Source organism: Sphaerodactylus townsendi, linkage group LG10, assembly GCF_021028975.2.
Source record: "Sphaerodactylus townsendi isolate TG3544 linkage group LG10, MPM_Stown_v2.3, whole genome shotgun sequence".
NCBI classification, from domain to species: domain Eukaryota; kingdom Metazoa; phylum Chordata; class Lepidosauria; order Squamata; family Sphaerodactylidae; genus Sphaerodactylus; species Sphaerodactylus townsendi.
The window spans coordinates 66,637,897-66,659,176 of record NC_059434.1 but is presented as its reverse complement, the minus strand read 5'-3'; the positions used below and the strand labels follow the sequence as shown (position 1 = coordinate 66,659,176).

General features: G+C 41.3%; 1 protein-coding gene across 1 annotated transcript in view; it reads right to left on the bottom strand.

Moving 5' to 3' along the window:
• Positions 1–4,830: 4,830 nt before the first annotated feature.
• Positions 4,831–21,280, bottom strand: part of PPA2 (inorganic pyrophosphatase 2) — a 30,168-nt gene continuing 13,718 nt past the window's right edge. The window contains exons 8-12 of the mRNA XM_048509657.1: positions 17,811–17,938; positions 12,404–12,489; positions 11,602–11,671; positions 5,439–5,478; positions 4,831–5,030 (exon numbers count right to left, since the gene is read on the bottom strand). Coding sequence (XP_048365614.1) covers positions 5,002–5,030; positions 5,439–5,478; positions 11,602–11,671; positions 12,404–12,489; positions 17,811–17,938 — 353 coding nt within the window. The 3' untranslated portion in view covers positions 4,831–5,001. The remainder of the gene's footprint in view (positions 5,031–5,438; positions 5,479–11,601; positions 11,672–12,403; positions 12,490–17,810; positions 17,939–21,280) is intronic.

The window sequence follows — 21,280 nt, the reverse complement described above, 5'->3', positions numbered from 1 at the left end:
GTGTTAAAGGTTCCCTACCCCTGAGCTAAGGAGACTGTGTTATCCTCAGTCACCACTGTTGTGAATGTTCATTGTAACTCTGACTTATGTTGCAGACTGTACCTTATGATCTTCTGGCCCCAGCGTTCACATATTTTCCTCTACATCTTTGAGTGTGTATATATGTCTGCTGAATGAGGATGTACTTCATGCACAGCTCACAAAAGCTTATGCTACAATAAATCTGTTCTAACAAGTCAAAAAGAGTTTTGTGGCGTATGAAGCACTGATGTGACCTCATGAGTGATACCATACTTCACATTCATGGCTAGTCTTAATATTTCTGAGTAACTATCTCAGGATTTAAAGGAAGCTTCCAAACAGTGGCTGATCTGGCCACTGTGATCCATGCCACGGTCACCTCTAGATTAGACTACTGTAACTCGCTCTACGCGGGCTTACCTTTGGCCATGATCCGGAAACTGAAACTCGTACAGAATGCGGCAGCCAGACTCCTTTCCGGAGCAACAGCAAGGGACCGGATTACTCCGGTCCTATACCAACTGCACTGGCTGCCGATCGAGTACCGGGTCATGTTTAAAGTTTTGGTTTTGACCTTTAAAGCCATTCGCGGCCTTGGCCCTGCATATCTAAGGGACCGTCTCTCCCTATATCGCCCTTCTAGGCCCCTCCGTTCATCGGAGGCGGACCTACTGGTGATCCCTGGCCCCAGGGCATGATCCGGGGCTGGCTCTCTACAAGGCTAGGGCTTTTAATGTTTCCTCTGGCCCCTACCTGGTGGAACAGGCTTCCAGGGTGAGATCAGGCCCCAAGTGGGATTTCACAAAGTTTCCGTGAGGGCCTGTAAAAACGGACTCTGAAACCCACCAGAAGCGCTTGGCCAGCCGGGATGATATACATCAACCGCAATAATAAGTGTAAACATCTGGCCTCCCGTGGGTTCATAAAAGGGGGAATAGAATAGAATAGTTGAAGCCATCTCTAGTTTAATATTTTATGTATTTTAATTAACTTATATTTATGATGTTTTAAATTTTTATGTTGTTGGAAACCGCCCTGAGCCTTCGGGGAGGGCGGTATACAAATATAATAAATAAATAAATAAATAAATAATTTTTTTATTACTTACTTCTATCCAATAAATGTTAATTTCAGTACAATGTATAAAATTGAAAGTACATTTCCAGGTTCTACTAATAATTTATATACAATTTTAGTGCATAAATAGCTTCACATGCCGTCAAGGCAATCCATGTGTCCTGCCATTCACATAAAAAAAAGGATAGTGTCTGTTTTTTGAGGGCCAGCTGTGTAGAAACCCTACTTTTACTATTTGAAAACAACTTAGGGTGGCAGGGTTAGTGAGGGGAGGATGCAGGCCATTGCTCTCTCATCCCTGTCACTCCCTGTCCAGCATTTTTTACAAACCAACCTCTCCCACCATTTAGATATAAACAGGTTGGAATGGGTCATGTCTTCAACAATCCCTATAGCAACCCAAAAGGTAAGCCAGTAATATTAATCCCTTAGGTGCAGTGGCATAATAAAAAAGAAATAAATAAAAAAAGAAATAAAATTTCTCATGGCAGAATGAAGAACAGTTGGATTTATATCCCCCCTTTCTCTCCTGTAAGGAGACTCAAAGGGGCTTACGAACTCCTTTCCCTTCCCCCCTCACAACAATCACCCTGTGAGGTAGGTGGGACTGAGAGAGCTCAGAAGAACTGTGACTAGCCCAAGGTCACCCAGCTGGTGTGTGCTGGAGTGCAGAAGCTAATTTAGTTCACCAGATAAGCTTCCACAGCTAAACTTCCAGCCTCCTCTCACACACTGCAGCCCATTGATCTTCACAAAATGCTGTTTCTGGGGTAGAAGGGACACCGATATGAGAGCTGTCTACAGCAGGAAGGAGGAGATTTGGTGGAAATTGCCAGTTTAGTCTGGAGCCAGTCTAAGGCAGCTGCTCACATCTGCATCAAGATCCCCAATGCTCATCTGGAATCCCATGTAACTTGACTGATGCTTCTGTTGATAGATGGATATAGAACCAGTGACTAAACTATACCCAACCAGTGATGGAGTACAGCGGCCGGGGGGAGGGGGGTATTCTTAATGTGATTACTCCACTTTAATAGGGGCTTCTGCCATACATTAGTTAAAAAGAATCTGGTTTGATATTTCTGCACAGAAGAATTTTACCCCGAATGCTGCCCATTGTCTCTAGGGAGGTGTTCCTCATGGCAACAGAGAATAGGACTTGCAATAATGACTACAAGTTATGGGTGGAAAGATACTGGCTTGACATTAAGATATTTTTATAGACTAGTTCAACAGTGGAATCAATTGCTTAGGTAGGTGGCTGGATGAACACTGGTCAAGGATGCTCTAAGTTCACCTTGCATTGAACAGGAAGTTGGACTACTTGGCCTGTATGGCCCCTTCCAGCTCTGTGATTCTATGAATACAGACCTAGACAGATAGCTCAGAATTACAGCTTAGCCCAGCCTAAATTCAAGTCTTCATGAAATTGTGGTTCATCTCTCAGTTCTTCCATAATTCTTTTTAGTTCCATTACTCATTCTTGTAAATGGAAATACTAGCCAATTATTTCTTCCAAACCTTCTGTCTTGTTTAATTTTTGATTCTGTAAATAGCTGTGTCATGAAGGGAAGTCTTGAGAATCCTTCCAAGTTTTATGGTGGATTTAATATACAACACATTTCCGTTATTTTAAAGACCACACAGGCATTTGTGGATGGGTGGGACAAAAATTTTCTTTGTGGTGTCCTCTATAAAGCAATTATTTAGAAAAGAAAATGATACTCTGACCCCAGCTGTACCAGATGCTTAACACTTTTAAAAACTGGAGCTTATACAAATAAAAAAGAATATTCCTGCTATCGAGATTTCCAGATGGTTTTTCTTTGCATTCCCTGTTGCAATTCAAAATTTAATCAGCTTTGGGAATGGTCCAGGATCCAACATGGCGCGCTTCTGAAGCCCAAAGATTTCAGTTGAGATGGCCATTCACAATAACATCCTAAGCACAATGGAGTCCAGTGGCACCTTTAAGATCAACAAGATTTTGGGTTGTAGTCTCTGACAAAGGAAGCTGTTGTTGATTTAGCTGCTACTAATTTAGATTAGCTAATTAGGTAATTTAGATTACCTGCTTTTATGTAAATTCTGCTTTATTGTTATTGTTAAACTATTGATGTAATGTTTTTATCTGTTGTGAAACTCTCTGAACTCTGTTTCAGCGAGGGGGGCGTGGAACATAAATATAATGCAATAATAACAATATCCTGAATCTTATTGATCTCTAAGATACTAATAGACTGCTGTTCTATTGCAGACTAACATGGCTGCCCTCTGAAGCTATCCTAAGCAGTGTTACACCCTTCTAAGCCTATGGAGTTTAGAAGTATCACTCTGCTTGATAGCCCAATCCAGATTGGGGTGGGTGGATAAATGGCCATTGGAGTCAGTGCAGGCTCACAACAACATGTTTGTCCTCCCAGCCAGCTAAACGGCACTTACACTGGCCAGAATGGTGATTAGGGAGGGAGCGGGCACTGCAGAGCAATGCTGAGCTCCGCAGCACCGGACCAGCCTCCAGCCACTGCTTCCAGAGTTGCATCATGGAGGCTGACACAACTGGGGGTGTTCCGGGGGCATTTTCGGAGGCGGAGCTGACTCGAGTTGTGCTTTGGCCCCAGCAACATCGACGGCAGGGAAGACAGACTTATGTCAGCCTTTTGGCTGGTATAACTCCATTTTCTCCTATGGAGGGGCGGTCAGGCAGCTGGGGATTCTCCTGCCTCCCTGCACCACCTGGAAGCCCTCTGGAGGTGGCAGGGGGGCGCGATAGCAGCACAGTCCCCAGGCACCTCCAAGAACTAGATTGGGCTGTAAGACTGTCACTGTTAAGCACTGTTAAAGCCTACTTTTTGACAGATGACACCTCCAGTTTGAACATTTTTCACCTTCACAGTGAAGTCAAAGCTACCAGATAGAAACAAATGTTGCCGACTTTTGCAAAAGCTAGGTGTTATATTTGCTTCATTTATACACATCTTGGTTAAAAATGCAATTTAAAAAACTGATTAGGATTTAAACAGAGATGATGATGCTGGCTTCGTCATCCTGATTCCTTGTACCAGCTGTGATCCATTCCCTGGCAGCAACAGTAGGTTTATGAGTGTCACTTGTTTGCAGAATTTAGTGCTACTAGATGCCGCAGTGCCATGAGTCTATTTATTACGTTTTTACCCAAACCTTTCTCTTTGGAGCTGAGAGCAGATTATCTGATTCTTCTCTTCACATAGTTCTCACAACCCTGAGATGGGTTAAACTAGGAATATGTGACAGGTAAACTGAGGTTTATAGGTCTTTTTTGCTTTCATTTTTGTATCTGTTCAGCACTCCAGTTCTTTAATATGGAGAGTCCATTAGCCTGAATGTGAGTTTTTTTCCAATTGAGGTATCACACCAACCATCACAAACACGAACCATGGCCTCCACAGAGGCTGCACACTGTGAATTCTAATTTTGCCTTGACCATCAAATGAAAACTGATGTTTGTTGATTCAAATATAAGTGCACTTCCTATACAGTACAGGAGAGTGGAATGAAATCTCTGCCTCTGGCTGCCAATGTTCTTCTGTTGCACTGGGACACCAAAAAAACTGCAATAATTGGTCAGTACCAAAAAAATGAAAGCTGGCAGAGTTACTTTTCTGCATCAAACAATCAAGGAGATGATATAACAGCAATATTAAGTGATGCACTCTAAGTACCAATTTTAAATGTAACACATTTGGAGTCAACTTTACTTTAAAAATCACTTTTATTTACATGATAGAAATTGTGTATCACAAATATTTGCAGAATGTGGACTCTATTCTGCAGTTCCTTCACTTGCGTAGCTTCAGCAAACGTGGGGGGTTGGGAAGATTAAGCCATTCAAGATTTCACAACCTGATTGGAGAGTCTGAATGATCACTGGCCAAGAAAGTGCCATTGATCAACTAAAAGACCAAAAAAAAAAAGCTTTGTTATTTGTTGCCAATAATTTAGATATGAATATACGCAAACAAATGCAATGTTTTCTCTGTATATGATGAAACATATTTGTTACATCTATGCCCATTAAATATTCCTGAAATATTCATCAAGTTTCCACAGTCTGAATTATCTTCATCATCAGTATATATAAAACACTAGCTGTGATGATGATGACCCAGCCAATTGTCAGGCACAACTCACTTCCACCCCACTTTAAACCAATCACCACGTACGAATCACTTCCAGCCAATCACCGTGCACACACAGCTTGAGGGTGGGGATTAGGCAGATTTCTGCCTACAGTTTACAAGCTTTATTTACTTTATGGGCATTTGATGTGGGATGTGGAAGTGATCACAAAGAGATTTTACCTTCTCTGGCAGCAGAATGTTTCTCCTCAGGAGGTGGGCTCTGCAAAAGGATCAGAATTATATTGTAATAAGACACAGGCTTCAGGAAAACTCAAGATCTTGTGATCTCCAAACAAAGATATTTTACTTTCTTATTTGGATCAGAGGCTCCCATGCCACAAAGAGCTCTTGTCGACCCCTCAGTCTCAGAGATCTGTTACACAGCATGATGGTTTCTATTTGACACATACAAGGGCTTTAAGAGACTGAGGGTCAACCCCAGTTTGAATTTTGCTTCTGTCAGGCAATGCCTTTGTTAGGTCACTGTTTCACAGCCTCTACCCCCAATTTGGAGAGAATAACACAGGACCACATTATCCGGGCGGTTGTAAAGACTGGAACTAGACAATGGATCCCAACATTACACCTGCGTAGATGTGATGAAAGAGATTTTTCATCTGCTTCTCTCCCCAAGCCACCCCCTTCTTAAAATTCCATAGCTGAGAGTCAGGGGACCCCTCCCCTCCAGAAAGAGACAGAATCACCCCTTATGTGTGAATGCAACCTGTTTGTGCAATGTTATGCCATTTGTGGAAGAGGGGTGGAATCACTGAGTGCTTGGCTCCTTAAGAGATCAGAAAGGTCTTGCCTGCCACCAGCTATGCCTGCATGTCTTGGGCTGCAGCCACACTTTGTTGGAGAATACACTACTATTGAGCTAAAGCCACCATTCTCGTTCTCAGATTGGATCTGATGCACACAGGAATTTTTGAAAGTGTGCGTGACTGCTACAGCACAATGACTGTGAAATATTCCAGTGATGTGCAGATGCATCCTAAAATGTACAAAGCAGGCATTTTAGTCCATTAATAGTTTTTAAAAATCAGCTTTTCAAATCGCTGTGAGGCATATGGAGAACGCTCACCATACCGATGCAATCGTTGCAGCTGGCAAAGTGGTTTATAAACAGATCAAATCTGGAGGTTTCATTTTTAGCATATAAGCCAAGCACAGATATTTTTAGTCCCTTTGCTGAAGTTGTGTGTGCTACAATACAGCATTGTAAGGACAAAAAAGCCCCCACAAAACCCCCAACCTTTTAAAAAGTTTTCCTCCCGCTCCCCCAAATTCACTTGGACAGTTATTTTCTCCTCTCAATCACTCTCACGCATGAATACAGAGAAGGTCCCCCTTCACAAAGAGATGCTATTAATTACATGCGGCAGTGAACAAAGTATGTGCTGCGTGATTAAATGTACTGCTGCCAGTCAATCAACCTGGGTGGTAACTCACAGCAACAGGGCGGCAAAAAAAAAGATAGCAGATGAGCTGCGAAAATTCCATTTGCTATTATACAGCACCAGAACAATGGGGGAGGGGGGGGGGAGACCAGAATCAGGGAACAATCAGCAAAATGGGGAATGAATGGGACAGGGTGTAGCTCAGCGGAGGAGCATATGCGTTGCCTGAAGAAAACTGCTGACCTTTCTCGTTAACAGGGAATAAGAAGCGCCAGGAAACTCCTGAAACTTTATCTGAAACTCCAGGAAAGTCCTGCTCAATTTGACTAAGTGGATGACACTGAACTAAATGGTACTGTGGCCTGACTGACTGTCACTGATCTGGTAACAGTCCTATGTAATAACTTGGAAGATGACTGTATGAAGACTTGAAAGGCAGGCTCAGAATAGGTTTGAGCAAAAAATTAAAAAATCAGTAAAATTAGGATTTGTGTTTTTAACTGGCTTTAATTACAGAAAAACTTAAAATATCTAATTCGGGATCCCCCCCCCCCCCGCAAAAAAAACCCCAAAATGTGGGTCTGTTTAAACTTATGGGAGATTTTTTGATGTTTTGAAGATTTCTGCCTGTAGGGGGCATGTTCTTAACACAGCAGGACGAAACTTGCAGAGTGACTTTGGGAGACTCTCCTGATGAGACCACCCAAGTTTGGTACAGTTTGGTTCAGTAGGACCAGTTTTATAGATCACCAAGTGGGGTGCCCCCAGCTTCCTTTGTTTCCAATGGTTTCTAATGGGAGATGGGGGCTACCCCTTTGATGATCCATAAAATTAGCCCCCTGAACCAAACTTCACCAAATCTTGCTGGTATCAGGAGGGTTTCCCAAATCCACCCTGCAAGTTTGGTGCCTCTATCTTAAAAATTTCAACCTCCAACAGAACCCCCCACAAATTCCCCTATTGAACAGACTTGGCTCCATTGCAGCCAATGCGGAATTTCTGGGTGTGTATGCAGGGGGCAAATTTTTCAAGATAGAGGCACCAAACTTTCAGAGTGGCTTCAGAGACCTCGGTAAGAGCACCAAGGTTTGGTGAGGCTTGGTTCGGTGGGGGGGGACACAATTTTATGGGTCATCAAAGGGGTAGCCCCCATCTCCCACGGCCTCCTGAATCAAACTTCACCAAATCTTGGTGCTCTTACTAGGTGGGTCTCCTGAAGCCACCCTGCAAGTTTGGTGCCTCTACCTTAAAAATGCACACCCTACAGATACTCCCAGAAATCCCCACTGGCTACAATGGAGCCAAGTCAAGATCGAGAATCTGGCAGGTTTCAGCAACTATTTATGGTGGGAAAATTTCCCACCATAGACTTGCATGTGTGGAAAAAAAGTGATTACTTTCCCCCCATCCTAGACTAACATGGGGCTTGCTGTTGTGTTGCAAAATTGCACTGAGATTTTATTGAGGGCTCTGGAGGGGGTCTTGCTCAGAGTAGGCGTCCCAAATTTGCCGCACAGCTGCTGGTGACTTTCCTCACAGGAACCAATTAACTTTGCTGAAGTTTGGGGGGGAACACTATTCTATAGGCACCAAGTTTTCCTTCACTTGGCTGCACATACGATGGGACACTCCCCCAACCACACTTCAACAAAACTTTTGTTGTTCCTCTGAGGAGAGTCACCAGCAGCTTTGTGACAAATTTGGTGCCCCTACACAGAACAACAACCCAATCAGAGCCAACCCCTCCAATTAATCTCCAGCACAGTGCCAGCTGAGCATAAGACCCCCTCCCCCCATCTCCTACTATTTCAAATGGATGGGAAAATGGATGGGAAAATTTTTTTCCTCCAGGAGAACAGCAGAAGTATTCCCTCCCTTCCCAATGCCTTCCAAAGAAGCAACTCTACACCTAACATCACAACAACCAACACTCTACAAAAAACCGTTTGCAAACCCAGAATCTTTACTCTTATTTGAACCTGCTAACATTCTATTAAGTACGAAACTGAAACCCTACAGCACTGCATTAAATGAAACTCTAACAAACCCTATCAAGCCCTTTAAAACTAGTCTCTAGTTAAATCTAACGATTGGAAAAAATATAGAGAACCCAGAAATATTACCACAACAATCCTACTCTACCTTTCTCAGCAGAGAAACAATCCCCCCCCCCCACAGCCCTATAAACCAGGGGTCTTCAAACTATGGCCCTCCAGATGTTCATGGACTACAATTCCCATCAGCCCCTGCCAGAATGGCCAAGTGGTAGGGCTCATGGGAATTGTAGTCTGTGAACATCTGGAGGGCCATCGTTTGAAGACCCCTGCTATAAACTAATGTGGGAAGACCCACAGGTCCACCCAGCCCACAAGAATGCCAGCCAGAAAACCATACAAAACCCAGCAGACACAGAACCAGCAGGAAGGAAAACCACCAAAGGGTTTGGAAAACAACATTCAAATGTTAAAACTGTATTATCTGCCAAATAAAAATCTGCAAGAAAACACCCCCAAACCAGCAAACGCAGAAACACCAGGGAAAAACAGCAGACACAGGAATTAAACCGTGGGAAACCTTAATAAAAGAAATCCTTCAAACAGCCACAAATCCAACCAAAGCAGCAGCAAATGCAAAAACACCCCAAGTTTCGGGGCAGGAGGAGATTTAACTGCAAGCTTAGAAGTTCTCCCCACAAACCACAACAACAACACCACAACAAAAGCAACCTTAAATCAGAAATACATAACTTTTTAAAAACACAATAATAATTAATTATACAACTTTTAGAGAAGGGGAAGAACAAGCAAAAACAAGCAGCCCCCCTCCCCCCCTTAAGGTAACTTTTGCATGAACAGGTTAAAAAAAAACAACTAGGCCTGTATGCGGGTTCAGCCCGGGTCTTGATCCCTGGGCTTTTGTGCCGAAATCCTCAGCCTCCCCTCCCTGCCCCCGCCATTCCTCCTCCAAGCCCAACTAGAAACAAGTTAAACAAACAGCAATTAACATTTTAAAAATCAATTAAAAAATTAAACTGGGTCAGTCAGTCAAACCCTTTAGCATCTTCTCCAGGCAGGCCTCCTCTGCAGGACTGGTGGTATCCCATGAAGACAGGGAGGAGAAGTTCAACAGAGCAGAAGGGAAATCCTGAACTATCACTCGTGATCATGGTGTCTCCCCTGCCAGGTAAGTCTGAACTATCACTCAACCTCAGTCTGGAGCACAGTGGGCTGGCCATGAACCAGCACTGTATACAGTTTGGGTCAGCCAGGAACCCATCCAGAGACTTAAAATATCTCAGGGAATAAAACCTTCCCTGATTATCCAAAACAGTAGTGAGGTCCCAGCTTACTTCTCTGTTCCTGCCTCTTCTACCCAAAGTTGCAAAAACTTTGCAGGGACCTGCAGCTTTCTACCAAAATGCATGCCAGCCACTGGCTGGGAGAGAATCTCCAGGTAGCTCTCCCATTTGTTGCCCTGGAAACCAACAAGGCATTCAAAGTGCAGACAGAGAAGTTGACAAGAGAACGACTGACTACAGCCAGCCCTGCTTCAGCAATGCGGGAGGGGTGGGCTTTAAGTAGCGCCACAGACCCCAATAGACATCCAGCAAAGGTAAGTAAGGGGAGGGGGGGGGGAATTCTCCATTTCGGGAAAAAATCAGGTCAGTTTAAAGGGACTCCAAGCGGCTAGCTGCTGTGGAAGAGTCCCTTCAAACTTTACATGGCTGAAATTTAATAAGCCAAGTAGAGATTCAGCTTTTAGGGTTTTCTAAACACTCAGTGTGGGGGTTTGTCACAGCTTGTATTTAGGGACCAAATAAAACCCAGAAAAAAGCCGAATCCAGCTTTTGTTGGGTGCTTTACTGATTAGGCTTTTACTTGAAGATCTCTGTTGGGTGCTTTACTGATTTGGCTTTTACTTGAAGATCTCTGTATGCTGACACCCAGAGAGATTTTCTGAACCTTAAAAAGTAGACTTCTAGAACAGGAATATCATATCTTGTTGGGGCAAGCAAAATAAATCATGCTCACCCCTCTCTGTCGGAATAATACTGGAACAGGGGCACATAGCCAAATATCTTGAATTATTAACTGAACCCCAACAGAGATGGATTATCACAAGGGCCAGATCCAATACCTTCCCATCAGCCATTACAAAGGGTCGTTACTTATCCATCCCTCTCCAGGATCGGGTTTGTCCACACTGTAAAAATCAAGTGGAGACTCTTGCTCACATTATTCTTGACTGTCCGAGATATGTGGGCATTAGGAATTTCTCTCCCAGGCTGACCCTAGACAAATCTGAAAGTGACTCTGACTGTTCTGTTGTGGAGCTTCTGTTAAACAACACAGATGCCATGCTCTTGGAAAAAGTAGCAAAAATTATTTTACAAGTGACAGAACTTTCGAAGTAATGTATACTGCTATAAACAGTCTTCCTGTCTACGTTTTGAATGTGCTCTTGATTTGTATTTCAAAAATGTCTGGCAACGCTCTAGAACCTATTTTTAAATGCCAAATAAAGGTGGTTGTTGTAGTACTGATTTGGCTTTACCAAATCATCAAGCATAGTTCAGACAGCAGGAGGGCACAGGCTTTCCGAGGTCCCATCATTGAAGAGTCCTGCTCCTGGCACTCCCAGCTGAAAGGCAGCTGGTGCTGAGAAAACCTTTTATCTGCCTGTGATCCTGGACAGCAGCACAGTTCACAGCACTGAGGTAGGTGGACCAATGGAGTGACAGATGATACAAGGCCACCTTAACATATCCATCTCTATGCACAAACACACACCAAGACCATACACTAACTATGCTCTTCATCTAAATGTCAAGACTTCATTTGTTGTTCGTATTAGTTTATGACTGTGCACTGGTTGTTCACATGTTTCTACTGATGATTTTTAAATATGGGGAGGGGAAGAATTGCACAAAAATTGGCCCTTACAGATTCCACAATTGCTCGGGCATCGTTTTCACTGCAGCAGTAGGGACTGGTACCCACTAGGATGTTGGTGCTGAAAAACAAAATATTGTTATTGATGGTTTGACATACTTCATTTATAGTCTGCCTTTCTCACAGAGACTCAAGATAGATAATAAAATATAGGAAATGATACAATCCTACAGGGCAAGACATCCAGTAGCAGTGCAACAGAACTAGGAAGAGGCCACTTAGCAGTGTCAAAAACTGCATTTTTTTCCAGCACTAAGAACAGCTACATCAATCCAGAAGCCAACTGGCTGTGTACACAGTTCAAAACTCTATGCACCTGACCTATCTTTGGCTCCTGGGTATGCTGCATTCATTTGGTGAGATTATTAGAGGAACAGATGGTTTTTTATGTTGGGGGGGGGGGGGGGAATGGCCTGTAGCCATTTCTTCTTTGACTTCAAAATAACATTGCGTGTCAATCTACTAAACAGTAAACCATGATCACTTGAATATTTATCAAGAACAGAAAAAGTCAGTGAAATGTGGGTACCCAAGAACATTCAAAGTTATTACTTTTGCATTCAAACCCAAGCTGAAGATGTGTTTTGGAGCTGTTCCTAAAGTACCTGGGTAGTTTGAAGGTGTCATGTAGATAATGTCTTTTTTTTAAAAAGTAGGCAAGTAAAATTATGGACCCGGCATGATGTGGAAGATCTTTAGGAATGGAATTGGTACATCAAAATAAAAAGCATGCAGGACTTTAACACTGGTTCTCATTGGATTTTGAAAGAGCTATAAAAACCTGGATGCTTACCATTTTATGGCTCCGCCATCAGACTTCTTGTGAATCAGAGCTTTCCAGTATTCGTGGGTGGATTTAATTATGTCAAGAGCAAATGCCTGTTTTTTTTTAAATTAAAATGTTTAGGAAATTAAATTGATATATGATATCATCCTCATATGTTAACGTTTTGCAAGATTGAAGGAAGACTGCAATACATTAATAAAAACTGCACATTCAACAATAACTTCAACCTTTGTTCAATTATTAAATAACTCTGAATCTAAATCTTAATCTATATAAATCATTTTTACAGTTTGCCAAAGTCTGATCTGAACTGGGTTTTTCAATTTAAGGTATTGGAAAATATGGACAGTGTGGAGATTTTTATAAAATGGGTGAAATCAATATATACATCATAAACTGCACAAAATAATGTTTAAAGGAGACTTAACCAAACCATGTCAGATACAAAAGGGAACAACACAAGGATGTCCTCTCTTGTTGACATTTTTCTTGGAAGTATTAAATAAAAAGAGATAACATATGATGAGAGGAAAGAAGGGGTTAAAATTAAAAGAGATGTATAAATGAAGAGTATTTGTTGATGATCTGGAAGTCACTTTGGAAAACCCCGTAAGAGTAGCTGAGCATTTAATGTTTAAACTGAGAGAGTTTGGTGTCTTAGCAGGGTTCAAAGATCTTAACTAAAACTATGAGTGAACAGGATGAAAAAGAACTGATGAGTAACAGTCAAAAGAAAGGTGAAATACATGGGAGTGGTTTTGTTGGATAAGACTAGTACATTGTTTCAAAATAATTATGCCAAAACATGGAATGAGGTTAAAAAGGATTTTTTCAAGATGGAGTAAACTACAGCTATCACGCTTGGGTAGAATTTCAGTGATTATAATGAATGTTTTACCAAGAATGTTATTTTTATTTCGAACTATTCCGATACTGTTAAATGATACTTTGTTCAAACAGTGGCAGAAGGCTATATCAAACTTTACACGGCAGGGGAAACGACCTCGTGTCAGATACAAGATATGACGAGACGTGAAGGAAAGGGAGAGGGAATTAGGCTTACCTGATCTAAAACTATTTTGAGTCCTGTTGTTTAGTTTGGTTGAAGGAATGGATCACATTAAGAAATAAACGACGGCGGGATCTAGAAGGACATGACTTGAAATTTGGATGGCACGCCTATGTATGGTAGGATAAGGTCAAAGTAAATAAAGATTTTAATAACCATTATATTAGGTGTGCCATCCTGAGAATATGGATTAAATTTAAACCTAGATTAGGTCCAAGAATACCACAGTGGCTGTTACCAAAAGAAGCACTATTAAGACATGAAATGACTTTTGAAAAGAAATGGTTGCTATCCGGTGATATTCTTGATTTCTCACAAGGGGAAGGTAAAATGAAATCAAGAGAACAATTATTGTTAGAAGGCATTACTTGTGGTTGGTTCCCTTATTTACAACTTTCTGGGAGATTTATGGTAGATAACAGACTGTATGGTTTTGGAAATACCAAGACTGAATTAAAAAATTGAATTATGTACAAATGATGATCATGTTATTTTAAAATGTATAAAATATTGTTCAGATATGACATGGAAAAAGAACAAGTGAAAGAGTGTATGATAAAATGGGCCACTAATTTTGGGCATAATATACCAACAGAACAATGGGAGAACATGTAGTCAAGGGGGCTTAAGTTTATATTGAGCTCTAAGCTAAAAGAGAACTTTTATAAAATGATGTATCGTTGGTATATGACATTAAGTAAATTAGCTCAGAAGTTCAAAAACATCTCTAACCAGTGTTGGAAATGTATATACCAAAAAAGGTCATTTTACGATTTATGGTGGGCTTGTAAAAAAGCTAAGGAGCATTGGAGGTCAATACATTCAATAATTCAAAATAGCTTAAAATGAATATACAATTGAAATTAGAAGGTTTCTTGTTGGAACTTCAGAAAAAATATGAAACTTTGTTTTTATATATGACATCAGCTGTAAGAATACTTTATGCACAAACACAGGAAACTTCAAACATAACCTGCAATAGAAGAAAGGTGGGTTGAAGCTTTGGAGTTGGCAGAGATGGCCAAACTCACTTAATTGCTTAATGAAAGGAGTTTGGTTAAATTTTTGGACAATTGATAAGAGAAGGAGGAGAAATTATGACATTACAAAATTTTATAGAGTTAGGAGGTAATGAGAACTGGTTGGTCTTGAGGGGCATCTGGGAAAGGATAAAGGTTTCACGAATAAGAGGAGAATGTATAAAGGCTAAATGTTTTGAACTATATGAAAAATGTAAAGGGAAATTTTTGGGACATATATAAGTACATGGTTGATGACAAAGACTTTATGATAAGAACATTGAATCAAAAATGGGAAAAGGAATGTTTTCTAGACACTGGGAAAACTGAAAATTTCATAGACAGAAAAATATAAAGATTGAGAAATATATGGAGTTGGAAAGAAAAGTGATATTGAAATGGTATAGAATACCAAAACAACTAGCATATATGATTAAAGGACTCAGTTCTAAATGCTGGCACTGCAGAGACCAGGAGGCATATTATAGTCATATGTGGACGGAATGTATAGAAGTGAAAAAATGTTGGACAACCGTAATGTTATATATTGAGAAACTGGTGAAGATAATATTGGGATAAATAATGATTTACTGTTCATGGGTGTAATGGAGGATAGAAGGGTAGATAAAAAAAATATAGCTATATGTATAAAATAATGATCAAAGCAGCACATGCAACAATAGCTTTAGGCTGGAAAGAAAAGAAAAAATGGACAATCCAGAAATGGTTGGAATATATCTGGGAACAAGTGACACTGGACATTTTCGATATAATAACAAAAAATAAACTGTGGCAAGATAAACAGAGCGAAATTTTGAAGATATGGACAATATATGCGGACTGGATGAAAGAAGCTGGAGTCAATTAGGAGATATGGGAGAAGAGATTACAAAGAATGAACTTACTGCTGTTTGTTTGATAAAATTATGAAGAAAATACGGGGGGGGAAGGGGAAACTGTATTGTTTGAAAATGAATGAAGAAGAGTATTAATATAAAATGGAATATTCAAATGATACAATAAAAAATAAATAAAAATAAAATTTTGGACAATTGGAAACCGTTGATGGATTATTTGGGTAGAATAGGAAGAAGTAAAATGATGATTGGCGGTTTAGAAGACCAGTGGATTGTTAATATAAGGCCTAACAGAGAAAAATATGTTAATTAGTGAGGATTTTAAGTGTGTGGTTAAAGAGCAAGTGATATTAATTTTTTGCTGTTAACACTCAATGTAGATTAAATTGGGAGTCCTTATACTAAATGTTTTTTTAAGTTTGCAATTGTTTTTCTTTTGTTTTTTGTAAGTGTTCTAAATACTAATAAAATGTGAAGATAAAAAAAAGTTTTGTCAAGTCAGAGTTTTTAAATTCTGCTATGTACCAAAGAAAAGGGAGAAAATGCAGAAGAATGACAATGCACATTTCCTCAGAATGGAACCACTGGAGCACAGCTCTCTTTCAATGAGGCCTTGGGAACAAAGCCATTTTTGGGGAATGAGTAATCCTGTTAGCAGACTTAAGATTCCCAGAAACATTTTGAGACACCTCTTTGAGCCAGTTCAAACAGAGAACAAAGGAATTTAGTTCATGCTTTGGCTCTACTTTAGCAAAGCATTTCAGGATATGCTGAAATTTTAAAACGCCATCTGTTGGGGTTCTGGCCCAATCTAAATCTCACTATACCGGTTGGGTAGTGACTAACCAAGGCCAGTAGAAGGGCAGGGAATCCAGATGAGAACAGGGTGGGGTTGGGTGTTTTTTTTTAGACCTCCAAGTGATGCACTTTATGAAAAGCGACAAGGGGAAGGTTTTACCAGAGAAGATCAGCAAATTCCACAGGAATCAAAAGTAAGACTAGGCAATTTTAATTCAAATGAACTTTTGACATGACCGTTTGCATTGTGGAGTGCTGAGAAACCATTCTTAGCTCACTCAAAGACACACACACACACACACAATGCAGAGCCTCTTCTCCCAGCCACACACTTTGCCCAAAGTCTTGTGATGTGGTGTTTACACATCCCTGCAACAGCTGCTTGATCACAATAATATAATGCTGAGAGAGGTGTGGATAGGGTGAGGTCTGGGCTCATGATGCCTTTTAATAGCAGAGATGTAGGCTGCATTTTTTGGTCCAAAGGCTGCAGTGCCACCCTAAACAATCACAGTAGATCTTACTTTGAATCAAAGGCTCATTCCGACCATGCAGAATAATGCACTATCAAGCTGCTTTCAATGCTCTTTGAAGCTGTGCGGAATGGCAAAATCCACTTGCAAACAGTTGTGAAAGTGGTTTGGAAACGCATTATTTTGCATGTGCGGAAGGGGCCAAAGTTAGATCACCCTATGGGTCTGTAATCAGCAGCCACATCCACAGGCGCTTGCACTACCTTTGCCTCTGAATTGTGTTTTTTTAATTACCATTCTAAAAATAACCCACACTGCACTGAGCAATGGGGATAGGAAGTGCTTTGCTCATCATTAGCATTGTAATGGGTACCATCCAATTGCCTGCATCAACAGCAGAGCAACAGCACCCATTTCAATTCATCAGTGGCAACAGCCTACTAAGGATTCTACCTTCCAGAGGTAAAACAAAAATGTAGCTTGCCTGTAAAGACAGCAAACAGGAAGGAGCAAGCACTCTAGCCCTGCTTCTGAATATTGTATCCTTTCTACAAGCATTATGATGGAAGGTAGTTGAAGACCTTTCCCATTATTCCAAACAGATAATGACATTTCCCAGCCTTGCTTGTGCAAGCAGCCCAACTATCTACATGTGCTCTTCCAAAAAAAAAAATAGCACCTTTGAGAAAAAATTTCATGAAAAATTCAGTCAGATTGTTTTGCTAGGATTCAAGGATTCGGGGCATGAGGAGGGCTATCTGATTAATCTAGGTAAGGTGACCAGATTTTTAGCTTTTTAAAGTGGGGCGCACGCGCAGCCGCAAGAGCACACTGCCTTCTGGGGCGCTCCCCTGTGACAGGGCGGGAAATGGAAGCGCCCCAGAAGGCAGTGCGGCAGCGCGGGAGGCTGCCACACTGCCAAAACCCCGTTTCCCGCCCTGTCACAGGGGAGCGCCCCAGAAGTCCCGATTTTTGGAAGGCAGTGCGTCAGCCTTCCAAAAATCGGGACATTTTAAAAAACCCGCGGGACAAATTAATCAAAAGCGGGACTGTCCCGCCAAAAGCGGGACGTCTGGTCACACTAAATCTAGGCCACTGACAGATGTCAAACAAATCACATTTGTCCATGACAAGAATCCACTTTAATTAAAATCTAAATAATACAAATTCACTTTTAGCAAAAATAGTTAAATTCACCTTGTCTTTGAACTTTCCATTAAAAGCAAAACGATTTTCTGGCTTCCCGTCCGGCACTTTATATAGTCTGAACCAATCAACTGTAGCTTCAAGATAACCTGGTTTAAACTTCCTGACATCATCAATACCTGCCAAGAATTGCAAAAAAAATACACATTAAGATTATCACATCAGTTTGGCCTGACTAAAGCTGACTAAAGAACCAGTATGGTACAAAAGTTAGGTACAGCAGTTAACTAGTGTAGGGAGCTTTGGGCTTAAATCCCTAGTCAGTTGCCAGCTCACTAGAAAACCTGTTGTTTTTCTCTAACCCAAAGGCCCAGCCTTCTTGAGTCTGCAGGGCACTTTTGCAATTTTGAGAATGGATAGTTGACACTGTAACAAAATGGCTGCCAATGGAGCTGGGACCAATCACAAAATGTTAGGCAGTTCTAATCCTGGCATTCTTTCACAACAGATTCTAATGTTTCCCAATGGGCATTCCCTGGAGATACAAGGATGCTGAAACAGCCTGCTTTCTTTTGAGGAAGCAGCAAGGGGTATCAGGGAAACCAATGATGAGTGCCATGGAACCTATTTCACAGAGTTGTAACGAAAGATGGGATATAAAATGTAATGGACAGTCCAGGAACTCCAATCTGCAAACAAAGAGGCATAACCAGGATCTATAATCAACACAATCATTTAGTCACATAATGTCAACATCATAATAGTTATACATAGAATGTTAACTGCCCAGGGCTCGTATTTGCCTCCTCCACTCACATATGGCCATGAGCCAATATTTCCATTTTGATAGCAAACCAGTTTGTCACTATATCTATCTAAACCAGCAAACTATAGTTTGTGATTTCACAGCAAAACTGGATTCAAGTATTTGATTTATTCATTAAAATGTTTATACACTGTCTATTGCAGGCCCAAGGTGCTCCACTGGAATAGAAAAAGAATTTGGATTTAAGCCCTGTTTTTCTCTTCTGTAAGGAGTCTCAAAGTGGCTTACAAACGCCTTTCCCTTCATCTTCCCACAGCAGGTACGTTGTGAGGTTGGTGGGGCTGAGAGAGTTTGGAGAGAACTGTGACTAGCCCAAGGTCACCCAGCTGGCTTCACATGTCAGAGCAGGAAAACAAACCCAGTTCACTTGATAATAGTCTGTTACTAACGTGGAAAAGTGGGGAATCAAACCCAGTTCCCCAGATTAGAGGCCATCTACTCTTAACCACTGCACCATGCTGGAAAGTTCTAAGATGCATGTGTAATGATTAAAAGCATAAAACTTGCAAACATTCCAAAAGAGCAGCCTACTATCTCTCATTCACAGTCCACAGCAGCGGCTATAAAAGATCATAGGGCAACAGATTTGCCTGCCAAGCAGAACTAGACAGCTGTGCTCCATTAACCAGGCACTAGATCTTCCCCAGCAGTCATTGCAAGTGATGCTGCCTCTCAAGCCAATAAGTGGGTAGGCTGCCAATGACACTGCAGGAAGCTTAAAATGCTTTTATTGACTTGGCGTGCAGACTCGCTATAATAAAATAGAAGCCAACTAGCTCCAGCCATTAATGGGAAAGGCTGCTTGGTTACTGTCAAAAGATTCAGGGAAGTCTCACATATGATAGATTAAACATGAAAACTGTCCTGTTTGAGATGGCAACACAAGTGTGTATTTTTAGTGGGGATTGGCCACGATTCTCCAGCAAATGTGCAAACATTGGGCACTCTTAACCTAACACATGGTGTTCAACTAGTGGAAGGCTATTTTTTGAGAAAATTGCACCACTATACAAAACTGTACTCAACCACTGCTTTCAAACAACAGATGGTTTCCTCAACTTGTGGGCAAAGCTAACAGACCCCTCTTGCAAGCCACCAGTTCAAAGAAAGATACAAAGGAAGGGAACACAAGACTTTAATGACAACTGACAAATGGTTATGGGAAGCAACCGATTTGGTCCATATAAAGGCATTAGCAGCAATTTTAGCTGCATGGAAAGACCTTGCAACACTTAAATTATAGTTTCCTGTTGAATGCTTAAGTATAACCATACACACAGAGAAACGGATCCAACACAGTATACAAGGGTGGGGGACTTACTTGGTTTTCACAACTAGAGAACTGACTGCATGCATCAAACACTTCTAAAATAATAATGGCGTACTTATGCTCCCATTACTCCCAGAAACCCAGGGTGGCTTATCCAGTTTTATCCTGTTTTATCCTCAACCAAGGAGGTTTGGACAGAAAAAATGGTAGCTAGAGAAGGTTATCCAGAGCTTTTGATGGCTGAGGAAGTGGTCCCAGTTCAGTGTTCTACCCACAATAACAAAACTTGAACTCCATCAGCCATCGTCAATCGTACCGTGTTTCCCCGAAAATAAGCCCTATCATGATTTTTCAGCATTTTTGGAGGAGGCTTAAAATATAAGGCCTACTCCAAAAATAAGCCCTACCGGTAGTTACAGATCAGGATGGTGTGATCCAGCAGGGTGCTCCCTGCCGATGAGGCTGCAGCTTGCATCACACATGATGGGGAAGCAATGGGACTGCCGAGAGCTCGCCATAATGAATTGTGAAGGCACTGAGCATACATTTACTTTGACTTCCCTGAGAGGTGAGGAAAAGGGTAGAGTTTTCCCTGCACCTGGAAAACACAAGGCTTCCTCTTTAAAAAGTGTGGTCACTTCAGAGCAGTTGCAGAAGGAAACATCTAGCCTGAATCATACATTGGAATTGTTGCATAATTAAAAATATGCAAAAGGCTTTTTGAAGCAGAGAACACATTGGTGTATAATAGCTATAGTCAACATACAAACAGCTGAACATGCAATTTAAACATCATATTTATCCAGGTACTAGTCTCACTTAAAAGTGAAAGACTATTGGCTTTTTCATACAGGGGGATGTGTATTCAATGCAACATGTGAACAGGGTTTTGGTTGCACAGGTGGAAAAGTGGAACAACAAGATGATACCATATCCCCAGGAACAACTTGGGGATGCTGGAGCCGTTTTACTGCACGAATTCAATTGTTTCAAAAATGCCACAGGGGCCTGATCCTATTTAGGACTCCAGACCCAGAGGCTGGCAACCCCAGGAGCTAGTTATAGATATTGGGGCTTAAGCACTGTGGAATTAACTCTCCTTTCTCGCACTGGGCCTGCCCTTGGTCTCTCATTCCTGCATACTGGGAATAAAAAAAACAGCGGAGGGAGGCCCCTTTTACAGGAGAAACAGGGCAAGAATGGTGAAAAAACAGGTAGCCTTCCTGGCCCAGCACCCAGACACTGGTACCACTCAGTTGCTGCTACTATGGCCGAATTATGTGTGGAGAGAACCATTTATGGATCTCCAGCCCTATGATAGTAAACCTGACTGAGTTATGCCACTTCAGACTGAATGCCCTTCTACAATTTTACTTTTTTGTTCCCCTTCAGAGAAAATTAGAGAATTCTGCCCTCCTGAAAATG